General features: G+C 35.7%; 1 protein-coding gene across 1 annotated transcript in view; it reads left to right on the top strand.

The window, feature by feature from the left end:
* The window catches only part of SEC24B (SEC24 homolog B, COPII coat complex component), a 47,071-nt gene extending 27,098 nt beyond the window's left edge, over positions 1 to 19,973 (top strand). Inside the window, exons 8-24 of the mRNA XM_082482219.1 lie at positions 102 to 204; positions 1,098 to 1,224; positions 2,982 to 3,091; positions 4,038 to 4,150; positions 5,662 to 5,780; positions 6,148 to 6,203; positions 6,526 to 6,732; positions 7,374 to 7,497; positions 8,136 to 8,294; positions 8,739 to 8,912; positions 9,587 to 9,697; positions 10,864 to 11,039; positions 12,652 to 12,789; positions 14,944 to 15,048; positions 16,144 to 16,236; positions 17,792 to 17,895; positions 19,062 to 19,973. Coding sequence (XP_082338345.1) covers positions 102 to 204; positions 1,098 to 1,224; positions 2,982 to 3,091; positions 4,038 to 4,150; positions 5,662 to 5,780; positions 6,148 to 6,203; positions 6,526 to 6,732; positions 7,374 to 7,497; positions 8,136 to 8,294; positions 8,739 to 8,912; positions 9,587 to 9,697; positions 10,864 to 11,039; positions 12,652 to 12,789; positions 14,944 to 15,048; positions 16,144 to 16,236; positions 17,792 to 17,895; positions 19,062 to 19,176 — 2,134 coding nt within the window. The 3' untranslated portion in view covers positions 19,177 to 19,973. The remainder of the gene's footprint in view (positions 1 to 101; positions 205 to 1,097; positions 1,225 to 2,981; positions 3,092 to 4,037; positions 4,151 to 5,661; positions 5,781 to 6,147; positions 6,204 to 6,525; positions 6,733 to 7,373; positions 7,498 to 8,135; positions 8,295 to 8,738; positions 8,913 to 9,586; positions 9,698 to 10,863; positions 11,040 to 12,651; positions 12,790 to 14,943; positions 15,049 to 16,143; positions 16,237 to 17,791; positions 17,896 to 19,061) is intronic.
* The last annotated feature ends 5,040 nt before the right edge of the window (positions 19,974 to 25,013 follow it).

Here is a 25,013-nt window from a genome sequence, read left to right as displayed (position 1 = left end):
GGATTTCTTAAATTTCAAGTCTTTAAAATCAGGTGTTAACACAATGTTTTTAACATCTTTTAAAATTTCATTATCAACTTAATGTCTTTATTTCCTTTCAGCTCATTTCGATGTACGTTGACAAATATTCCACAGACACAGGCTTTATTAAACAAAGCTAAGCTTCCTTTGGGTTTGTTGCTACATCCCTTCAGAGACTTAACGGTAAAGTAGCCTACTTTTTTTTTTAGTATATGGATGTAGTATATGCATTTGTCCTATTTTTGTTCAAACAATACAATATAATGAACTATAGGTCCTAAATTTAACAGAAGTAGCAAAAAATTTTGTGGGGCTTAGAGAGGAGGAGGGGGAGAAAAGCCTTGAAATTACTACTTCATTGAAATTGAAAAGGGAAAATCTGCAGATAAGTCCTTCAAAACTTTGGTTTTTTAATTGTTGGAAATCTTTGCTTGCATGTGGCTCTCTGAAGCTCTGAATTACTGCTCTGTGTGTTGGGCTCAGAACTGTCAGGTACCTCTCAAAAATGTGTTTATCCTCTTGGAGAGGTGCTAAGGTTGAATGTATTAGTGGCATGGTAAATGCTGTCAATAGAAGGTAAGCACAATGTAGGATTGAAGCACTGTTCATAGCTGTTAAGCAACTCCTCTTAATCTACTTTATTTGTATTTATGTAAAAAGATGATTCACTGTCTGGTATGACTTCTTTTCATATAATGTGTATTCTTTGTGTAAGGTTTGTTGTCTGTCATATTTAGTCACCCAAAGTTGTCCTGTCTTTCATAATTCCTCTTGCCATAGTAGCTGTGTTATTGTAACTGTGTAATTTAAAGCAATTTCATTAAAAATCTTACTACATCTTCAATTTGTGAGATTGGGTTGAGACAATAATTAAATGTTATTTCTTCTGATTTTAAAGGGGAGGATATTTTTAATAGGCATCATAATTACTCTGTATGAAAATTAGTTAAAAAGATGAAAGGAAAGATGACAGAATATCTAGTCTTATGAAGCTTTTGTGCACTGTACTGCACAGTAATATTTTCCATAAAATGTATTACATGTCTTTGTTACAGCTTTCCATTGTTTCTTTTTAGCAATTACCAGTAATAACATCAAGCACAATAGTGAGATGCAGATCCTGCAGGACATACATCAACCCTTTTGTTTCTTTCATTGATCAAAGGAGGTGGAAATGCAATCTGTGCTATAGAGTTAATGATGGTAAGTTTTTGTAGCAAGCGATGCTTGCATTTATAGAATGTCTTTCAAATATTTGCATTGTATCAGTCCATGGGATACTTTAGATTAAAATGTAGATTAAAACAACAACGTTCTTAAGACGTTTTGTAAAATCTCTGGATCATAAGTCAGAAGTCAGTTCATTTTCTGAAGCAAAAGGCTGTTTTGCAATTTTCTGGGAGATGAAGAAAATGTAATCATATTATCCTGATTACTTGTATAATGAAATCAACGTATTCCATTGACTGCTGATGCAACATGCAAATGGCAACATGAAGACAGCTAATACTGCCTGCAATCCAGGCCAGAGATTATCAGAAATAGTACAGGTTGAAGCTTGTTGTGAAATGCCCTATTTAGAATCATAGAATGGTTTAGGTTGGAAGGGACCTTAAAGATCATCTAGTTCCAACCCCCTGCCATGGACAGGGACACCTTCTACCAGACCAGGTTGCTCAAAGCCTCATCCATCCTGGCCTTGAACACTTCCAGGGATGTGGCACCCACAGCTTCTCTGGGCAACCTGTTCCAGTGCCTCACCGCCCTCACAGTAAAGAATTTCTTCCTAATATCTAATCTAAATCTCCCTTCTTCCAGTTTAAAACCATTACCCCTTGTCCTATCGCTACACTTCCTGATAGAGTCCCTCCCCACCTTTCCTGTAGGTCCCCTTTAAGTACTGGAAGGCTGGAAGGTCTCCCCAGAGCCTTCTCTTCTCCAGGCTGAATAACCCCAACATTCTCAGCCTGTCTTCAGAGGGGAGGTGCTCCAGCCCTCAGATAATCTTCATGGCCATCCCCTGGACTTCTGCTCCACATGTCCATAGGCCCATGTCCTTCTTATGTTGTGGTCTCCCGAGCTGGATGCAGCACTCCAAGTGGAGTCTCTCCAGAGTGAAGTAGAGGGGCAGAATCCCCTCCCTCAACCTGCTGGCCATGCTTCTTTTGATGCAGTCCAGCATGTGGATGGCTTTCTGGGCTGTGAGTGCACATTGGTGGCTCATGTTGAGCTTCTCATGCACCAACACCCCCGGGTTCTTCTCCTCAGGTCTGCTCTCAATCCATTCTTTGCCCAGCCTGTATTCGTGTTTGGGATTGCCCCGACCCAGATGTAGGACCTTGCACTTGGCCTTGTTGAACTTCATGAGGTTGGCTTGGGCCCACCTCTCCAGCCTGTCCAGGTCCCTCTGCATAGCATCCCTTCCCTCCTATGTGTTGACTGCTCCACACAGCTTGGTGTTGTCAGCAAACTTGCTGAGGGTGCACTCAATCCCTACATCCATGTTGCTGACAAAGATGTTAAACAGCACTGCTCCCAATACCAACCCCTGAGGAACTCCACTTGTCACTGGTAGCCACTTGGACATGAAACCGTTGACCCCAACTCTTTTGAGTGTGGTCATCCAGCCAATTTGTTATCCACCAAGTGGTCCATCCATCACATCCATGTATCTCCAGTTTAGAGAGACATTACATTTGCATCAGTGTTTTAAAGTGGGGATATCCTGCTGTTTAAAATAAACCTTATTTTGTTTCCTGTTATTTAACTTTGATATCCTTGGGATACTTGGAATGTTCTGTCATTTTATGTATCCGTAATGTGAATTTTTTTCTATTGTTGGTGATAATTGAAACACGTCTGCAGTAGTTTGCTTGTAGCTGCCATAATGGTTTTTGTCTGCTGACAAATATATAAAAAAATTTTGGGGGAAAAAAATATTTTTTTTTTATTTTTTATAGTTCCTGAAGAATTTATGTATAATCCTCTGACGCGATCTTATGGAGAGCCTCACAAACGGCCAGAGGTCCAAAATTCTACGGTGGAATTCATTGCTTCCTCAGACTACATGGTAAAAAAAGTTTTTTCAACAGTAATTGCGTGGTACTATAAATGTGTTTGGAATTACTGTTGCATATTGCCCCACTGGTGCATATTAATTTTCCTGTGGAGGTCCTCTTAACACCAAGGAATAGTTAAAATTCATTTTTATTTTGAGTTTTGGCAAATGTAGATATTCAGAGGCTTGTCAGTTAGGCAATTGCAATGTGTGTAGTCATCCACTACAGTTTAATGTGGCATAAGCTGGTTTGTCTCTTGCAAAGTGGTTTCTGGGTTTCTCCCTCATTTTGAAGAGATTTTGAAAGACTGGTAATGGAATAACAAGAAAATTAAGTTGGGTTCAAATTTTTAGTTAGTAATTGTGACGGAAACAATTCTAACTAGGAGTCCACCTAGAATTGCTGTGGTAGTAGTCTTGTCTCCAAGAAAGATAAACAAGGCCTCAGGAAAAGGCCCTGTTCATAATGACGTTATTAACAACAGCTAAAGTAAATTGTTCTCTTGTCTTTGAATTGAATCACTGTGGCCAAGACATTTGGCAGTGAATAAATACAGCTTGTTATATGGTTGGGCAAAGGATGTAGGTAGAATACTTTAACCCTCTTTAATGGATCTTCTACACACTGGAAGAACAATGGTGTTTTGAAGACTGAATTCCATATCTAGCATCAGAGTCATGTTTGAGTTGACTGTTGGAAGGAGAGACTAAAATATCCAATTTCTGTTCTGAAGCATAACATTGTATGCTTATTACAAACGGGAATTATTAACCACTGGGAATTGTGGTTAAGCGTATCTGCATGACTTGTAGTAAATCGGTTTTATTGCATAATGTATACCTTGCATTTTTTATGTATTCCCTGTTCCCACTTCCTTTTCTAATGACTAATCACTTTTAACATTTCTTTAAATATGATTTTTGAACATTTTTTTATTTTTATTTTTTTACTTTGTAGCTTCGTCCTCCTCAGCCTGCGGTATATTTATTTGTTTTAGATGTGTCTCATAATGCAGTGGAGGCTGGATATTTGACAATAGTCTGCCAGTCATTGCTGGAAAACCTAGACAAGTAAGACTATAAATAACCTTTTCAAATTAGCTAATGTTTTATTATGAATAATACTAACCTACAGTTTTGCAGAAAACTTGCACAAAGTGTTTAAACACTCTGTCCATAAAGGACAGAATTCTGTTGCCTGAGATTCTGAAATGCAACTTAGATGTCTAAAAAAAACCAAAACAAAACAAAAATAAAAAAAAGCCAACCAAACGAAAAAACCAACCCTGCCAGAAAACAGCTCTCATCACGTAGATTGCTTCAACAGCTATCTTCCCTGCATGTGATTAAGATGATTCTGCAAATAATTTACTTATCTGCAAAGAATATTTAGCTGTAACTTCTAACAATATGTTGCTTGTACAAACATCTATGACGTGCGCTCTCCCCCTGTGTCAAGACCAAGAAAAATAACTAAATTACAGAGATTAAATTGGCTGGTTCTTGCACTAAAGTGGCTGAGGTGTGCTGCATACTGGAATGTTGTAACCACTAGTGGGTGACTGCCTAGGTGGATTTTTGTTGTCAGTTTGGGGTTTTTAGATCACAGTTACTTAGATCTACCTGGTACTGCTTTCTGTCTCTTCTCATTTTTGCATTGGAACAGCGTGTATGGGATTGTTGGTGGTGCTTTTTGACCAAGGGTTAGTAAACTTCACTATGTTCATGTCTCTTGAAAACTAATTGTCATCTTGTGGAGGCCTTGCTCTGAAAATTATTTTCTACAAGTTTTTCTTAGGAAACTTGATTTTATTTTCTGATAAAGACACTGACATGTACAATAAAATTCTTCACTCACATTTATTGGATTAGTCTTTCTTTGTTCGGGTCTTTACAGGTATTTTGTCAACAGATTCTCAGAAACATGCTAAATTATTTTAGGAAAACTCATAAAATCCCATGCAAAGTCTGTAGGAAAATCAGTACATCCTGTTAATTTATATACCCAAATGGTAAAAACAATATTTGCCTCTATTGGTTTTGTTCACTATTATGGTTTTCAGCACTTGCTGATGTTTTATGTTATATTTGAGAAATACAGTTTAGTTTTTGTATATTAATACCATCATAGGAATATGGTCCACATGAGAAATAAGTATGTTGCATTCTAGAGATTTTGGATTTGGGTTTAGAGCTGTAAGTACTCTGTAACTACATCAGTGAATGTGATTTTTGAATTATGAAAGAGCAGAATGCACTATTTCCTATTGAAGAACGGAGAAGGCTACCTTCGTTCATTTGTAAGTGTAATGTTTAAATGAACCTGCTAAGTTCTCTCTTGGAACGAACCATCAATATATTAGTGGGTGCTTAGTCTTGTAAACTGTGTCATTATCCCAGATTTTCAGAAAACACTGAAGAAATATTACTCGTATTCATGTTTCAGATATCCTTTCTTTTGTTCTCCCTTCACCCCTGTATACATGAGCTGAGTTTCTGCTAACATCAGCAGGAGCTGTGTGTATGTATATGTCTTGAGAGAGAAATTTAGGGCTTAATAGTTTATTTTTTTAATGCTTCAGGCTGCCTGGAGACTCAAGAACAAGAATAGGGTTCATAACGTTTGACAGCACTGTTCAGTTTTACAACTTGCAAGAAGGTTTATCCCAGCCTCAGATGCTGATTGTCTCAGATATTGATGGTAAGTAAAAAGCAAATGGAAACTAAATTTTTGAGAAGCTACTTTTTTTTTTTCCCAGAAGACATTAGAATCTCAAATATTCTGGTATTAGGTCAATTTTATTGAATGTATAGGGAATATATATTTTTTTTTAAATAGTCTTACCACCTGCTCTGTAGTTAGTGTGTTTAATAAGTGAAATTCAAATATTAATTTTTATTTGAATAAAACAAGCTTTGTATAGGCTGCACTATTCTCCCTAATATATGTGTCAGAAAAGAAGACTATATTTCATGGTACATATAATAACAGTGGGCAGTGAAATGTTTTCTTCTACTTTAATGGGTTTTTTTCTTTAATTAAATGCTTTTTTCCGTTCTCCCTACAGATATTTTCCTACCTACACCAGACAGTTTACTTGTAAATCTCCATGAAAGCAAAGAGGTATGAATGTTTAAAGTGTATCATTAAGTTTAAAGAGTTAAATATTCAAAATAGAGGTTCCTTTTAAACTTTGAATTCAAGCTTATCTTCATAATATGTAATTCCAATGCTACTTTTTAGTTATAAAATTATTACATGTTGTTTGTTTGATGCACCATAGTTTTTTTAAAATTATGACTTTGTTTTCCTTAGTGTGTTGAAGCTAAGCTGAAATATTTGGTACTGATTGTTCCGCTTCAGTTATGGCAATACAGCTTTTTAGAAATGGCAGAAAATCTCAAGCTTGCAAAATCTCACAAACACCTTTCCATCTGTTCTGCAGCTGATAAAAGATCTATTGAATGCATTACCAAATATGTTCACCAATACAAGAGAAACACACAGTGCGTTGGGCCCTGCTCTTCAGGCTGCGTTTAAACTGATGTCTCCAACGGGTGGTCGGATATCTGTGTTTCAAACTCAGTTACCATCTTTGGGAGCGGGGCTTTTGCATTCCAGAGAAGATCCCAATCAAAGGTCCAGCACAAAGGTACAAAAACTTCCTTGAATGTTCGTCTCATGAGACAAGGGACTGGCCATGTCTTTCTGACTGCATAGTTCTGCAGATCAACTCTTGTTTTTTTTTTTTATAGCAATTCACTAAATTTTAATTATTCAATGTCTATATGCATTTAAGATCACTAATTTATACATGTATGTGTGGTATTACTTGTTCCAAAGTGTACGAGCTGTCTTTTGGGCCATTCATCTATAGCTTTTCTTGGCAAGCAAAAGAAGCTGCAAATATCTCTGACTCAGTTAATATTAACCTGGGTTTTGAACCAAAGCATGGATATCTTAAATTTAGACCTAAAACATGATTTCTTATTAATTTTATGGCCTTGTGGTTTACAGCATCCAGCAAGGGTTACATAGTTACATGAGTTTTTATTTGCATGAGAACATAAACTTCCTTGAAAGTAGGATCATAACTGCTTGTAAATACAAACTAAAAGAATACAGAGCATGAGGAAAATAATTTCTACAGGTGGAAATACCTATAAATTATTGCTTAAAGGTGACTTCCTTTTCAGATACTTTGCTACTGAATAGTATGTCTTTTGTTCCATGAAGTGTTAAGAGAGTGGGATCATGGCCTTAACTCTTTCCTGTATAATTTATTCACCAAAGGTGGTCCAGCATCTTGGTCCAGCAACGGATTTTTATAAGAAGTTGGCACTGGACTGCTCAGGCCAGCAGACTGCTGTGGATTTATTTCTCTTAAGTTCACAATATTCAGATCTAGCTTCTCTTGGTAAGGAGTATCTGATGTATGCATTTACTCTTTCCACGCTGTTGTCTTTCTTTGGAAACAGAGGCTACTTCAGGAATTCTTAAGTTGTGCAAATCATGTTGCGCTTTTGTAAATGCAGGTAATGCTGCAAAGGAATTGCTTTGAAGTTGATAGCAGTAAAGAACAGGAGTATTGGATTGATGGTATCAGACAATTTATTCTGGAACTTCACAGTTTTAAAGGAGAAGGTACTCTCCTGATCAAGAACAGGAAACAGCCAGATGGCAAGGAATTAAGAAAGTTTAACCACAGGGATAGAACAGAGTTCTCATCTTTCATTATTAAACCAAGATTTGTCTTTGCATATACACTTGATTTTGCCTTTACACCATTAAATAGTTCCACGTGCACTCCAGTCTTAGCTGCAAAAGGTAGCATGCTTATTGAAGTAAGTGTATAAGTAGGTAATTGTGTGTTGGGGTGACTCATCACTGTCTTCAGTGGCCTGAGTCTGGGCCAGTTCTCATTGTCTTACAGATATGGGTCATATCAAGAAAAAGATGAACATAGATGTGACTTGCAGAAGGTTGGACACAATTTTTGTGTCCTGACTTCATGTTACTTTTTACCTCTTAACCATATGTTTTTCTCCCTCACAGCTTGCATGTCCAAGTATTCTGCTGGATGCATCTATTACTATCCATCTTTCCATCGTAGCCATAATCCTGCTCAGGCTGAGAAGTTGCAAAAAGATCTTAAAAGATACCTTACAAGAAAGATTGGATTTGAAGCAGTTATGCGCATAAGATGTACAAAAGGTATGTTTTAAATACTGATTCATATGGGAAGGTTGGTGTAAGCATGTTAACTATCATTTTGTATGTGCTTAGTCTTAAGCAAGATGAGATTTTAGGTTATTTCTCTTTCACTGAAGGGTAAGATAGTTGCCTTCTTTATGTAAGTTACGTTAGCTTTTGCCATTTTTGTTTTGTTTTTTACTTTTACTTAAGATGGCACTATCTCACTTCAACTAAGTTGATGTGTAATGTAAGGGCACCGTTTAGAGTGTTCAGAATTGAACATGAACTCTACAGGATCATGCTGAAATGTCTAATGATTCATGTAATTGATTCTGCGTGATAGTTAGAATAAGTATTTTAACTGTTTTCTTAAACATAGCTAGAGGACTGTAGGTTTTAATTATTGATAGGAGTATTTCATGCTGTTTTAACCTCATTCTGAATTATTTAATCTGCTTCTAGGTCTTTCAATACACACTTTTCATGGGAACTTTTTTGTACGATCTACTGATTTATTGTCCCTTGCCAATGTCAATCCTGATGCTGGATTTGCAGTACAAATGTCCATTGAGGAAAGTCTGACTGACACATCTTTGGTTTGTTTTCAAACAGCTCTTTTGTATACTTCCAGCAAAGGTAAATAAATTCAAATGAATTGGCCACTGAGCTTTTTGTTTCTTTTTCTAACATAATATTTGTACAGTTAGTTCCACAGCATTTTGTTTTTCTCTGTACCCTAAGAGAATCTTATCAAAGCTAATGAGCCAGCTTGGCAGTTAATCACATAGTGTAAATCTTTATAAACTCTATTTTGATGGGGAAATGTAATTTATCTCCATCTTACGTAGAGTTGATTCAGCAAGATTCCTTTACTTAAAAGGCATGCCATTGTTACAAGCAATAACGTGTTTGGCATGCACTTTGTCCAAAGGCACAGACCCGTGATGGATTAGAGCGAGTTGCTAGTACATTGGGCAGGCATAAAGAATAGCAGCTACTTTCTATTATGGAAAATGCCACAAAATTTGGGGATGGAAATGAATGTACTTCGTTTGTAGGATCAAGACGCTTATTGTGGATGTTATAAGCTAGTTTATGAACTTGTGCTGATTCCTAAGTTGAATGCTTCAGAGCGTTGCAGAATTTGAACAGGTTAAGAGACAGGAACGGGAGATAGTGATACAGCAATTTCCTGACTAGTGTGTTTTTACAAAATGAGTGCATCTTAGATAAGGGGGGATATGCTGTAATGACGGAATTTGTATAACTCTACCAGCACCTATTGCATGATTTCTACTTATTTTTATTAGGTGAACGTCGAATTCGAGTACACACACTTTGCTTGCCTGTAGTAAGTTCACTGGCTGATGTATATGCAGGAGCGGATGTACAAGCAGTTGTCTGCCTCTTAGCAAACATGGGTGAGTGCAGACCAGGAAGATTCAAGTATCTTTTTGCATGTTCTTAATTTTGCCAGCTGTTTAAATGAAGTAGTGAATGAAGACTCGGTACCGTAGAAAAAGGTTGTGGTGGAGCACACTGTAGCCCGAGAACACAAAAGTTGACAAAATCAAGGTTATGCAAACACTATTAACTGGAATATTCCTTGGTCTGAATACTTAGTTGACTTTAATATTTTAAAAGGAGCCTTAAATTGTTCTCTACAGCTTATTGAAGGACAGAAAATCATAACAAACCTGGATCAAAACAATCATGATGATACAAAAATGAGAGTTATCTCAAACTTTAGCATTCTAGGATTACTTAAGAAACAGAATGAGTTTAGTGAGTTGCTGGAGACTGAAAGGGAACTTTTGACTACAGTGTGTCCGAGATATGCATTAGCTTTCTATGCTTCTATCCTGTTGTTGCTGGTTTGAGAATTCTTGCATATGCCCTACACCCGGGTCATAAGTAGCTGTTTGGTAGACTGATCTCTGCCATTGAACGTGTATAGTTCTGTGCAGCCTTTTAGTATATGCTATGTTGTATCTTAATAGTCAAATAAATTAGAAGAAATAAATAGTACTTCTGTATCTTGTCTTAAATGCGCATTCAGTCCAGCAGGTGGCTTCCTCCAACCAAAGGATTTGCAGCCCTTTCTCAGCAGAGAAAGATGAAGGTTCATTTACACTAATCATAATTATGCCACTGAATTAATGGAAGAAATTTCTTGTGGGAAAAAAAATAATCAAAAATAATTGCTGCAAATCTTATCTTGTATGTAGGACAGCAGAGAGTTTCAGCAATAGCTAAGTTATTTGTATAGGGGTTTAAAACAGGATTTAAAATTAGTCTTGAATATATACCACTGCTTTAAACAATTTTTTTAATTCTCCCAAGAGTAGGAACTAGGGAGTGGAGGTCAGCACACTGTTTTTTTTGAAGCATCATAAAAGTGAATTTCTGTATAGGCAATCATCTTTATTACTCCTAAAAAAAGTTAGGACCACAGATGTGTTTTGGTTTGGGTTTTTTTTTTCTGAAATCTAAAAATATCACTCAAAAGCACAACTAATGTTTTCAAAATTCAAGGGAATGAAGGAGGCCAACTCTAGTAATTTCTTGTATCCTCCTTACCCAACAGCTGTGGATCGCTCAGTTTCGTCTAGTCTTTCAGATGCAAGAGATGCCTTAGTTAATGCCGTGGTAGACTCCTTGGCAGCATACATGTCAACTGCCTCAAATCTGCAGCAGTCCATGCTGATAGCACCAAATTCCCTCAAGCTGTTTCCACTGTATATTTTGGCCCTTCTCAAACAGGTATGTATAATCTAATGGATTAATGTTTCATATTTAATCCATTGTTTCACATGAGGAATTCTTGAGCTCTAGGTCAAGCAATGTCTGCACTTTTATAAATTATGAAAATTGGGTTATCATCTTTGAGCTTACAGGACTTTGACATAAAAGATGGCTATATTAGCTTATTTTAAATGATTAGTGCCTGAGCAGTTTATTGGTTTAGTTGATTTTTATTTTTTTTTATATTTTGTCTTATTTTGCTTTACAATGAAAATAAATATATATATATATATATTCTAACAGATGTCATTTCTCAGATTTTGGCAGCTATTTGGTGTTGCCCATATTGTTGGATGCCGTTAATTAGTACTACTTCAATTTTATTTTATGAAGAAAAAAAGTCAAATATTTTTCAATGCATATACTTTGTACTTTAAAGTACCAAGAAGGAAAACAAGTTTCCATGAAGATACAGTGAAATCTATTACAGAAACTAAAGTGATATAGTTTGACATTCACATAGTAGTTACTACTTTTTTATTTATTTATTTTTAATATCTTTGTATTACCAAACATCAGACTTAGCAAAACCCTGCAGAAAATTCATTTTTTACGAGATTTATTAATAACTTAAAGATTTTCGTGTCTGAAAGTTCTTTGTATTCTTATTGTGAATAAACCTTTTTATGTAAGTTTGGTAAGAAATCTAATCATAAATTATTTTCTATGGCTTAGTGGTTACTTTAGTCTCTTAATATACCGATTAGGACTTCTTTGGTACTTGCATAAGCAATGCAGTTAATGGTGGGGAAAGCCATACCATTTATTATCAAGAAGTTCTGTGTTAAAGACAGAAATAAGGGTGGCTGAGAAAATAAGTTGTTGAGGTTTGGATTTTTTATTATCTTTGTTAATAATAAAAAAGCCTGGGATATAGAGAAAACAAAATGCTTGTGGCAGCCAAGGAGAACTGATGTACTTAGCTTTGTTCTAGAAGTGAATATGAACTTTGATTATAGGAATATTCTCCATAGAATCAGAATGTGGTGCTTATTCCATTATATTGCTTCTAACAGTGATCGCTTACCGATTACTTCTAAAGGAGATCTGAAAAATCCAGTAGGAAAGATTACAAAAAATAGTTTATCCTATGAGAGCCTGGTTTCTGCTATAAAACACGAAAGTATATTTCTGTTCCAAAGCTTTTTCTTAACATTTAATTCTTACTGATTTAAAACCAGAGTTAGTCTTATCCACAGAAGTATCTTTTTTGAACTCTGTTAGGCTTATCTCTTCCTGTGATATCTTGCATTGGTGAGTTTCCCAGGCCAGTAACATTTGTCAAGGATAAAAATGAGAAATGCTGGCCCAACCACATACAAGTTTATACAAAGTGGGGGGAAAATTATTTTGTTCTCATTCACCAATAAAGAGGGAGAATGGATTAAGTTTTAAAAGGTATTATATTCAAGTTGTATTTGATTGAGATTCTAATGCATCTCAATAAGATGCGTTTCTTTGGAAAAGCTTTGCTATCTTTGCTCAACGCTTTCAAAAAATCTGGAATACACTGTTTAGATGTGACATAAAATACAGGATTTATTTGAGTAACAACACTGCTCTCTTACAGAAAGCGTTTAGAACAGGCATGAGTACACGCTTGGATGATCGCGTATATGCAATGTGCCAGATGAAGAGCCAGCCTCTTGTTCATTTGATGAAAATGATCCATCCCAACTTGTACAGAATAGACAAGCTGACTGATGAGGTAATGTATGAAGCCTATTTTATAACATTCTCTAGTCTTAATGGTCTGTTAAACCTGATGTTGTGCTTCAATAATTTAATTTAAGTTGTTGTTGTAATGTAAACAGACTATTTTTCATAAGTTATAAAAAATAAAAACATTTATTTTCAAGTTTTGAGTTGCAAGTACAGTAGTGTGTTATGAGCAGAACTGTGTTTTTACTTCACCTTGCTTCAGTGACCACAATAATTCCATGCTTTTCTATTATACAAAGAAAGTAGAGAAGCTGGTATGCATTGGAAACATCTCCAGTGTGGTCTTGTGTTTTAGAACTGTCTGGGGGAAATTGGTGAAGTAGATTTAGTGGAGTATTCTAGGTTTTGAATACTGAAACCAGATGAAGTTGCCTGCGATAACAAACTTCCAGTGGTTTCTCAGACTGATGCAGATGAAACAGAATTGTACTTCTAGATGGTCATGATCAGACTGAGGAAATACTTCATGTACAAAACCAGGTTTTATTAGTTCGCCTTTTACAGAGGTAGCCTAGGGAAGAGATGCATTTTTAATAGTAAGAAGTAAGATGGCGTTTTCTTTAAGGTCAAAGTTAGATGTAATTGCAAAAATCAGTTGTTTTTTAAAAGTAAGTTTTCATGAGCTTGTTAGTCACTAGCTTTGGGAACTATATGTAGGAGTTTGTTTTTAAGTGTCATACAAGATTATATGGTAACTTCAGTAGTTTCCCTGACAGTTGGTATTGTTCATCACAATCTGCGAGTTATTTATGGTCTCAAAGTTTCTTTTAAGGTCTTTCATAAACTCACATATGCGAGTCTAAACTCAGTGTTCTTCAGTGGAATTGATTAGTTAGGTTTTTTTATACTCTTCCCCCCCAATCCCATCCAGTATTTGAGAAGCCAGCTTCTTCCGCTAACGTTTTTTGTGGCACTTACGCTGAAACACTATATTCAATGTGTGAGTGCTGTAAAAAGCCAGCGGTGTCTTTGGGAGATCCAGTCTTATTAGCAAAGGATTTCAGATCAGTTACTTCTAGTGGAATAATACAGAAGGTAGGGTTTATTTGACCTGCTGAAACTAATGGACAGACCACTTTTTACATCATATAACAGAGTGCTAATCTGCTATTTAGTACTACTTCAGTTTAAAGTATTTGTGACAGAGGCTGTTCTTAAATTTTTTTTCAAAAAATTCTGTGAGAGAGAGAGAGATATAAAACAGCATTTTTTAAAATGTTTTTGCTGTTTTTCTTTTCTCTTAACGCTTGATTCTTGAGAGCACTGAGTAAAGCCTGAAACTTTCCCAAGTGGAATTCAGTAGCTTGATTTTCATCATTATATATAAATCCCCCAAAGCTTCTAATCTATTGCAATATAATATGGAATTTTTAAAATAGTGATTTTTATATTTTTTTAATAATCTTGTACCATGTGGAGATGTGCTTAATCTCTAGCCTGTTTTTTCCCTACATTATTTGCAGAATGCTTCAGATTCTTAATAGATATTCAGCCTATTTTTGTGTTGATGGGGGGGAGCAACTTTAATCTGAAAATACTGGGTGTTTGGAGTTTTTTATTGGTTTTGGTTTTGCTGCTGGGGAGGAAAGGTGGGTATTTTTAATAAAATCATTGCCAACAGCCAGATTGTTTAATCAGATCAGTCATAGTGCTCTGTGGACAAACCCATGTGTCGCTTCAGGCAGGATGTTAAATAAGCAAGTTTGTTACTTAAATGTAGGAAAATAGTGAACCCTTATAGGGAGTAGAATTTGTTGGTTTTCTCCTCTTGCAACATTTCTAGTGAAGTTGAATGCAATGAAAAAAATTTGTGGAGGTTGGTTGTAGAAAATTTAAGTGTAAACACTGTAATTCTTTTGAAATTTTGGCATCTACAGCATGAGAAATGTTACATGTATGACTTTAATGAACTTGCACTATTCATTTTTACATAATAAAGTAGCCTTTAGGTTAAGTGACACTCTAGAATTGTTAGCTTAAAATGATTATGTACATCTTAACATGGCGTTTTGTTACATGAGAATCCTCAAAACTTTGCTAGAGATTAACAGTGTGTTTTCCTGTTTTATTTTACCTGGTTAACATGAAAAATAGGGTTTGTTTATATTCTACTTATATTGAGTATTGTTTTTTGTTACAGACTACAATACATGTAAACGACAGAGTGGTTCCTCAGCCGCCTCTTCAGAAGCTGTCTGCAGAGAAGTTGACAAGAGAAGGAGCTTTTCTTATGGATTGTGGTTCAGTACGTTACCAGTTTCACGTACTCTTTTTTCTTTTTTTTTTTAAAAAAAGCAATGTATGCTGAATTATTAAAAGCTGTCAACTCTCAACAATAACAGTGTAGTGAATCTGTATTCAAGGTAACCTGGCAGTAATATGTGTTCCAGTGAAAGGATTTCATATTTTGATCAGAGGAGTATCTTTGAGGTTGTATATCAAGGCTTCGGAGATTAACTTTTTTCATGCTAGACTGATCAGAGTATATCAAGAGTTCACACCAAGTTGGGTTTGCTGATATTTTTTTTTATTTTTCTGGAAACAATGGATTTCCATTTTCCAAAACTTTTCTTAACGGTTATTAAATTGTATGTACTACAGTCTCTCTAACAAAGCACTTCTCACTGATGCAGGAACCTTCTCAGTTACGTGCAAATATGAGTCATTTTATGATTTGTGGCTTGTGTGATGTAAGAGTTGCAAGAGTGAGGGAATTGTGGGGAGCGAACAAAATCTGTAGATACAGCTTAAGGTATTCATCGAAATATACCAAAACCACACTTAACTGGATAAAGCATCATGCTATTTGAATAAGGTGATTATGCTACTCTAATAGCAGTCTAGAAAGTGCTTTAGACCTTTTATGAGTTCAGGGGCTCGGTGTGAATGTTAAACTCGCTTCTCTCTCCAGATGTCTGAAATAATTACTACAATGTGTTTTCATAATTGATGCTTTTATGACTTGTTTAGATTTAGAAGGTAGTGTGCAGTAACTCACACAGTGGTGTGATTTTATAAAATTTGAGGTCCTTCATTTTTAGGAGGTAACATGGGAAGTTAGTGCATTAACTGTTCCAATATAGGTGTATTCTGCATCCTCATTCTTTCAGTATTTGCATTCTACCTATGTCTTTTTTGACATTTAATGGTCTTATTCCAAATGCTACCAATGTATTAATAAATAAATGTACAAATAATGAATATAGAGATGTATATATGAATTGTAGCTGGAGTTCTCAAGTGATTCATTGGCATGAAAGGTATTATTCTAGTATTACTCCAATTGTCTCTCTAAAATGTATGCAAGGCCCTTACTAAAACGGATTGTGACATCTTACAGATTTTTTACATTTGGATTGGAAAAAACTGTGATAACAACTTCATAAAAGATGTTCTTGGATACCCAAACTATGCGTCAGTACCACAGAAAATGGTAGGTGTTTTAGTGAGCTTTCCTGTATGCTGCTTATGTTTGGAATCTATATTTAATCTATTTTTTCTGCACTTTCAGTTTTTAATTATGTAACTGTGACTTAGGGGGCTTTTATTAGATACCTTCTAACCTCTTGCCAACTCCATAGGAGACAGATAGAAGTTGTCAAATGCTTTCAAGGAAAGAATGTAAATATGTAAATTTTGGCATTCGTGTAATGCCAAAAAATTGTTTACTGCTTTTATTATTTTTATGGAAATGCATGTGGTCTCACAAGAGTAGGATGGAATTTTATAGAATGAATACAAAAATCATCTATTCAGACGTGTTAATTGTTAAGATTAGAGTTATTTTATTGATATCATGGTGTTCAGAAGCCTTGTATTCTCCGAACCTGGTGTAAGATGCCGAGTCTGTGCTATGACATGGTAGGCCTGTAGGTAAAGGGTAAGAGTTAAGTTTTGCTCATCTTCCAAGCCTTGAGTCAATGTTAAAAAGAACCACTTTTAGCTATTAGGATGTCAAAGACCCTTGGATATATGTTTTAGTGGAGGGGGTTTTATGTTACAACCTGTACCTATAGTCTTGGGTATGAAACAGAGCAGCAATTAAAAAAAGAGCCCTCTTCTGTGGGTAGTGATTCCAAACTGTCAATGAGTGGCGGGTAAGGATGGACCCTTTTAAGACGCTCTAGAATAAAGCTCAGAGTGATAGTACCCAAACTGTGTTAGTCATTGTAGAAACACATAGGAAGAGATTTCCTGCTTGTAAAGCTTGCATGTATTAGCAATTTAAAACTATCCCCTCTGGTCAGCTGGTAGTAAGTATTAGTTGAGAGAGTTTTCAGGAAAAACTTGGATAAAGGAAGGATGATGACTTTTTTTTCAATGGTTATATAGCACTTATTGTAATGAAAATGGGAGAAAAAGCTAACATAAAAGTTATCCTTGCTTTTAAATTATGTCTTCCATTCATTTATTACAAAGGTAGCAATAGAACTACTTTTAAATCTGTAATCGATTCTTTTATGTCATATCAGTTGTCTTAAAAGGTTGTATCAGCCTAAGAGTTGGGATATTTAGCTCAGTGAATGGCTCAAGTTTTTTTAATTCTGGTTTTTTAGCTCATTCCTCAACCAAACAGTCCAGTATAATCTTTGCGTTGAAACTTGCTCAGGTTTCACTTCTTCATGTTGTGTTCATCTTTTCAGTGATGCAAAATGCAACATGTAGGAACTTGGTTGACAGGTGATGATAAAGGGAAGAAAACTGTGAATGCAGCATTTTGAAAAGACTTCTTTTTAAATGAGCTTGCTTTCTAACATCTTTGGTGCTTAAAAGGCAGGTTAAGTTAAAGATGTACTGCTTACTACAGAACAGATATTACTGAATTTTTGTACTTCAAGCTGAAGAAAAAATGTGTATATGTAATCCATGGTTGGTAATTTCTTAATAGAAATTGTTGTTTGGGTCATGTCATGACTATCAGGATCAATTTTTTTTAAAACAGTTTTAATAATAAAAGATGATGACTTCTTTCAATCCCCTTCAACCAGACACAGCTTCCTGAGGTAGATGCACTTTCTTCAGAAAGGACACGATCTTTTATATCATGGCTTAGAGACAGCAGACCTTTAAGTCCAGTTCTTCAAGTAATAAAGTAAGTGTTACTGCTAAATAATGAGTAATTATTGGCATCTTGTGTTTACAATTTTTAATCGACAGTGATGAAAAGTGGGAATATCTGACCCAGAAGAAACTGAATAACATCCTCTTTCCAGTTGATATAGTGATGTTATCTAAAACCCCTCAGCAGCAAACGTCATCTCTGAAACTAGTGCAAATTCAGTTAATCGTTTTATTGGTATGAATTAGTTGCATATTTTTATGTATTAAGAATGTACTAGAGCAGTGGATATCCTTATGATCAATGGGGTTAACCAGGTTAATTTCTGGTATAGCTTTTATAATTTCAATACCTACACATAAAAAAAATCAAGTAAGGTTAATAATCTGTAGATGGTTTAATAATTGTATGTATTTGTTACTGAGCTCCATAGGACCACAGCTGATTTATGACATATGAGGCAAGTTCTGAAGCCTTTTCAAGCCATGACCTGCTTAAAGAAGTTTAAATTCTATAAAATGTTTTCATTTGAGTCTCAGATAAATAATGTTTAAATATAGGACCGAAGTTCTTCAACTGTTAGCATTGTGGCTGCCACTTGAATTGTGAGTAGCACTGAGACCATAGTAAATAGCAGAGCTTTGCTGTACACTGTACTATACCGGTACGGAGGACCATGCCCCAGCAAATATTTGCTGTGTCCCAGCAAATTTTTATTGGGGCAGTAATTTTGGATACTAGGTCTTTGACATGTTTATCTTCTTTTGCCAAATAAGAAAAACTGGGGAGGGCATTAAGATTACATGTAACCAGAGATGTAAATTTTCCAGTTTTTTAGTCTTTATCAGGATTTAATTTAACCCTTTTAGAATTCATTGCTACTAGCGTATTTGTTAACTTTTAAAACAAGCTCATTTTTATATTTCCTTTTCCTTTTTTGTTCTTCTACATTTCAAATCCTATTTCACCCACTTTTCTACTATTTTTTACTATTAAAAGGTGCTGTTGTTTGATAGTGTATTACAAACTTTAGAGTTTTTTACTAAACTCTGGATTACTTGCAATTGTAGTATCTTTGGACTGAATTTAGACTTGAAAGGACAGTAAGAAATTCATTAGAACTTATGCCTCTTCTTGAATTGACCTTGGATTTTTTTTGCTCAATGTTTGGACTAAAATATCTTCCTCTTCTCTTTCAGAGATGAGAACCCTGCCAAAACAGAGTTTTTTCAGCATTTAATTGAGGATCGGACAGAAGCAGCTTTCTCATATTATGAATTCTTACTTAATATTCAACAGCAGATTTGTAAGTGAACAAGGAATAAATAGAAGAAAAATCCTGACTTCAGATAGAAGCGTGGGCCAAGAGAAGCATATGGGAATTTACAAAAGTGGATACTTGTTCTTCACAATATACAGTGACCAGCACTGTCTTGGAAGCTTTATAGCGAAAGAAGTATACGTTTCCAAAAGAATTTTGCAGATTTACTTCAGTCTGTCTAAAAGTACTAGGAGTGGTGAAGCTGTTTCACTAGTAAACTTTAAATTGGTTTATACACGTTTCCAGTTGTGCAGCAGTATGGTGCTCTGTTTATTGCAAGCTGGTGAATTTATGTAGCTATGTGGGATGATATTTCTTAACGAAATGTACAATTAGGTAAAGCCTTTTTTCTTACATTTATTATAGTAGCCCTTCCAGATCCAAATTCTTATCAGAGATGTTAAAGGGCAGTGCTGTATGTTGGTTGTTTATATGAATTTCTTTTTAAAAGGAATGATTCATATTTACTAAAGACTTCAGCGAATTCCCTGTGAAAGTTGTAGAGTTTCAGTAAAGTACATCAGTTGTAGAAATAAAATATATAATGTACATAAGTATTACATTTGTAAAGAAAATGTAAAAAATGTAACTAAAAAAAAGACTTAGCTCAGTGTGCAGAATTGTTGAGTGCTCAATGATGAATTGTTTTGTCCCAGGCTAGACAATGAAGTTGACTATTAAAACATGCTAAAAAAAGTATCCATGTAGAAAGAACATAGCTGCTTCTTCTGTTAATTTTAGGTGAATTTATTTATGATTGGCTTACTAATTAAAACATTTTGCTTTATAATGTGTTTTTATATTTATGCAAGTATAATCTTCTGGCAACTAAACTCTTACTGAACTGAATATTGAAGAGAACATGTTTACCACTTTATTTCACAGACCTCTGGAAGGGAGGAGAAACACTGCATAGTCTGAAATGAGCTATTGATACATAGTTCCTAAAACCTGTCTTACGTATTAACCTAAAGAAGGCATATCTGTTAACCTTGTTTTACATTTTGTAAACTACTGTAGTCTTTCTCCAGGTTTCTGTAACTTGTGTTGTCTGCCATTTAGAGTAAGCATGGGTAGTCATTCATTCACAGGTGATGATTTGATTTCTGCTGTGATCTAAAGGGGGGAAAAAAGTATGTGCGTGTGTAAAAATTGATTACCTTACATCGGTGAAAGTAAAGGCTTTAAAATGTCAAAATTCAAAATGTAATCACACTGTTGCATCTTTCTGAAACCTTGTTCTTGATAATGTTTTGATAACTCAATGGTTTGGGGTTTTGGATAGATTTGTCCTAGATTTTTAAATTCGGTTGTTAAGTTGGGATGGTTTTGGTTGGTTTTTATAGAGGCACAGTAGAAATAATTCATGAAGCACGGTCACTCATACTTACTATTCTGAACTTTGTTTATTTGCTTGGTTTAATGAAATGTGACTACAATGAAATAATTAAGTACAGAAAAGTAAATGATGATTAGTGTGATTACATTTTATTTTCAAGTAGACTTGAAAATGCTAACATTGCATTTTAACTGCCACGTCCCCTGAATCAAATAGGCAAGAAAAAAAGTACTAGCTATGGATGGCAAATGTTTTAAAAGCTGCACTAATTCAATTCTGCAAGTGGTGTTATTCTGCATGTTAGCACAAACTCATTGTTTGGAGAAGATACCTTATAAGTTGAATTTGTGTGTTGTCCTTAACTAAATGTGCTTAAGTTACCCAAAGATTACTTAAGAGAAACTTTCCATTTAGTAAATTAATTTATCATGTAATAAATGTCTGAGGCGATGCTGAATGTTGTCCCTAAATCAGACCTCCAGGATTTCTGTACTTATTTGTAGATTAATTTGCATTGGGTGGAAGCTAAGTGCTGGTGAAGAGTGGGGCATCTTAAAAATCATTTGTAATTGCAAAGATGAGAAGAGCATGTTACGATTTTAAATGCCCCATGATAGATGCTTCTGACTTGTGAGCTTGGTATTGAATATCTGAGAACATACTATGCCATGATTAATTGCAACGTATTCTGTAAAACCATTACTTAAAGCTTTATTCTTCTATGGTTTTTGTATATAAAATTTATGAAAAGTACGTCTTGAGAGCTATTTGTTCAGTAAAGTTATTACACAGCACAGGGAATCTAGTTATTTTTTACGAATTGTAAAGCACAACTCCATTCTGACCAACCTTTAGGTTAAATTTTAAAAAGACGGTCTCGTAGAAGTGTATTGAACTTGAACCATCTCTTTGAACCTACGCTTTCTAGGAGTTTACTCCGTTTTTTAAAAAGGGTGGAGGGGTGTCTACATACACTATTGCTTCTCAGTTTTTCATAAATGAGGTAGAACATAGTTCTTTGAGAATCACAAAGGTTAAATTCTAACTAGAAGAATGTAATAGTAATGCCTGTTGGACCCAGATAATTCTGAGATTTAGCATTACAGGTTTTTTCGGTACAGTCGTGTTGGGAATTTTAAAGGTGGGGTAGGCAGACTGTAATGATTTATTGATGTATCTTTCTTTATCTGTCAGTTCCTAGAATTAAAAAAGCACATTTCTAGCAGCCTTGCATGCCTTTACTTAAACTGACATTATGTTCTATTCAGAAGCAGGAATCTGCAAAGTGTGGTTTCAACTATCGCAAATAACTGGGATTTGAAGTCTCCCGAGAACATTTTGTTTTTCCTTGCAAGCTACTGATGATGCCTTTTCATGAAAAATCCAAAAGCATCCTACTTGTTTGAGTGCAGCAGGAGAATTCTCACATGATTAGTGCCATTGAGAGCAATGAAAATTCAAATAACCACATTACAGGTGCTTCCTCAATTTATGCTCCAATCCTGAATTCTTAGCAATTTCCACTTGTAGGGCCTTTGTATTTTCCTTTACAATTTTGATAACTAGAAAAATATCAAATACCTCACAGAATTTATTTTTATTTTCCTCTGAAAGTCCTTAGCAAGAGTGATGGAGCTGCCTAACTTGGAATATCAGTCACACACAAGATTTTAGCAGTTGCACACTTCTACAGAAGATAAATCGAGGCGATGACAGAACTCCTGGAAATATTTCAGAACCTGTTAAAAAAAAAAATGTAAAAGGAGAATGAGTTTTTAATCTTGTTCTTCTTGCACCTGTTCACCTCTATGATTTTCTATTTTATATTTTGTTAAAGCTACATATGTGCGTTGTATTTGATTTTTTTTTTCAGATGTGAAGAGAACACCACCCTAGAGAGGCATCAGCCAGTACAGATCTCCAATTACACCCTTAATCATGTTGCCATTAAAAGAAAAGTGACAGGTTTAAAAAGGCTGAGACTGGAAGGAAGCACTGTTTGGCTAGCAAGTAGTATAATTTTTCTTGTGTTTATCAACACTAGTAGAAAGTCTCTGCTAGTGAGACACTGAGGCTTTGTGGGATTCTTGAGTGAAGTGTTTACTGGCACAAGAATCCTCAAGCATGAGGAAGAGTTGGTGATAATTAAGCATGTTGGTAATCTGCTAGCCATAGGAAATGTGATTCTGAAATTGTTTGAAAAGATATTTTAAAAATTAACAAAAGATTTAATGTTAGAACATCATTTGGGGGAAAATACTGTCTTTTGTTAATAACTTCTGTAGATATGATGCTTTCAAAAAACTCTACAGGCTGTAAATCTCAGCTTTTCTGAATACAAAATGTTACTAAAAATTACCTGATGACCTAATGCTGAAGCAAAGAAAAAAAGAATAAAATGTGTAGCAATCATCTGTAGCTAAGGAATTCTTTCAGCTTTTCTTTGTCTCTCTGGCAGCTGAATACACTGCTTTCATTATCTAAAGTAGAGCTTGGGGGAAGCCAGGAGTAAAAGTAGAACTGGAACCACTGGTCTGTGTGCTGGATGTCTTCATCCAGCTTGCTGAGCACATGGAGAGCTTCTGAAAGACTGGTGCTTTGACTGTCTATCCATATGTTGGAGTTTAGCAATTTCTTGTGTATTTCTAAGTGCCTTATATTTCTATTCAAAATAAAAAGCCATTTGAGTTTCCAAGCTCTCCCCTCTCCCCCATCCAAACTATTATTTCTAATTACCAAAAATACTTTCTTTACACAAAAGCGTACTTTGTCCTTGGAGACCAAGCATGAAATCTTTCAGCCTTCCAAACATGTATTTTGAAAGTTTAAGTTCCTGGAAAAGGTGTGGAAAGTGCCTCTGCAGCCGGGACGGTGGCATCTCTAGCAGTGTGGATGGGATGGATCGGTTCTGCAGGAGGAACACAGCCGTTGAGAAAAGCAGCACATGAGGTGTCTGTCAGCTGCTCCATCACTGCCAAACCACAGCCAGATCATCGAGCGGTGTTGCCCAGCCACCTCCTCCGGCATCCTGTCTCCTTTCAGAGTGACTGGTATCGGATGGTCTGGGGTGAAACGTGAGAGATCCCTAGTGCGCACGTTGTCCTACCCTGAGTTGTGACTCTACCTTGTGTATTTAGAGATCAGTTGGACACATGAAAGCTTGTTGGCATTTTTGCTAATCAGAATAACAGTATTGTTGACCTTTGAATAATTTCTTCTAATGAGAAGATTTGCAATCTGATGACCTGTGAAGAAAACCAGAATTTTTTCTTATTTCTGAAAGTTGCCGAACGCTCTGTAGCTTCCTGTGCTGGGGAGAATAGGAAATACCAAACTGCTCTATACCCTTCTCTCTTTGATACGCGGTTATCGTGTCCTCTCCTTAATTTGCTTTCTAAGGCTTGCAGTTTCTCAGTATGTTTAAATTTTTGATGATGTTCGTGTGTCTTCTCACACCACCTGCTAAGACTATACTTGAGATAGGATGCCTAGTACTATGCAAAACTATCGCAAACGGTGTCGCATTAACTGATTTACATGAAGGTGGGTATTGTCAGCCTTTTCCCTTTTCTATTCTTTTTCATCCTGACTTCTTGTTACAGTGAACTTTGTTAACAGTAATACCTGGTTCTTTAAGTAAGTGTGTGTTATAAAAAATAAGTTCTGTTATATGGCTTCCTGGAGAAGATTGTTTGTTTTTTTTAAAAAAAAAAACAAAACAAAAAAAAAACCACAAAAAACAGAACCATAAACCCGTGAACTATCTTCCCTCCTGGGTGGCAGTTTCCTAATGTAGCAGGAAGACTGTTTCAGCTCCTTACTTTGGAGTTCAGGGCTTGCCTTAAAAAGTAACTAGAAGTAGCCAAAATCTTGCTGAAACTGTGCATGTTGCGGAAAAGGTCTAGGCAGGGCCTACTGAAGCAAGTGTTAAAACCTCTAGGAAGGTCCTTCAGCTTTAACTTGTGACTTTTACATGAATCAAATGTAAACTGGCTTAGAAGCCAACCTTTTCTCCCAACAAGCTCCTGGCAGTCTTTCTTCCTTAGCCTTAAGCAGTAACGGGGCAGACAACATGGTATCACCTCAAGGGGAAGGGAGAACTGTTACCCAAACAGGGAAAATACACGCTGGGTTTTGTGGTTCTATTCCTGGGACATGAGTGGGGTTGGAGCAGATGCTCATGTCCCTGAATATTTGCATAAAACGGGATGTCAGAATTTTTAGCATGAATATGGTGGTGACTCACAGAGTTTGTGCTGAGTTCTGGTGTTTGTAATTACTAATGTGAAATGACAACAAAACCCAAAACCCCCCAGTGTATCTAGGTGTGTATGGTTTCTTCTGGCATAGCCCATGTTCGTGCTTGTTTGAGGAGTCATTTAATTATTTGCAGGTTTTGGACTGTAAAGTATTTCTTTATTTCAGTTCCACTCTTTCACCTTGATTCCGTGATCTCTTCCGTGTACTTGAGAGGAGCGTGTCGAGCTGTGC

This window comes from Vanellus vanellus (assembly GCF_965231255.1).
Source record: "Vanellus vanellus genome assembly, chromosome: 4".
NCBI classification, from domain to species: domain Eukaryota; kingdom Metazoa; phylum Chordata; class Aves; order Charadriiformes; family Charadriidae; genus Vanellus; species Vanellus vanellus.
This window is presented reverse-complemented; position numbering and strand designations above follow the sequence as displayed.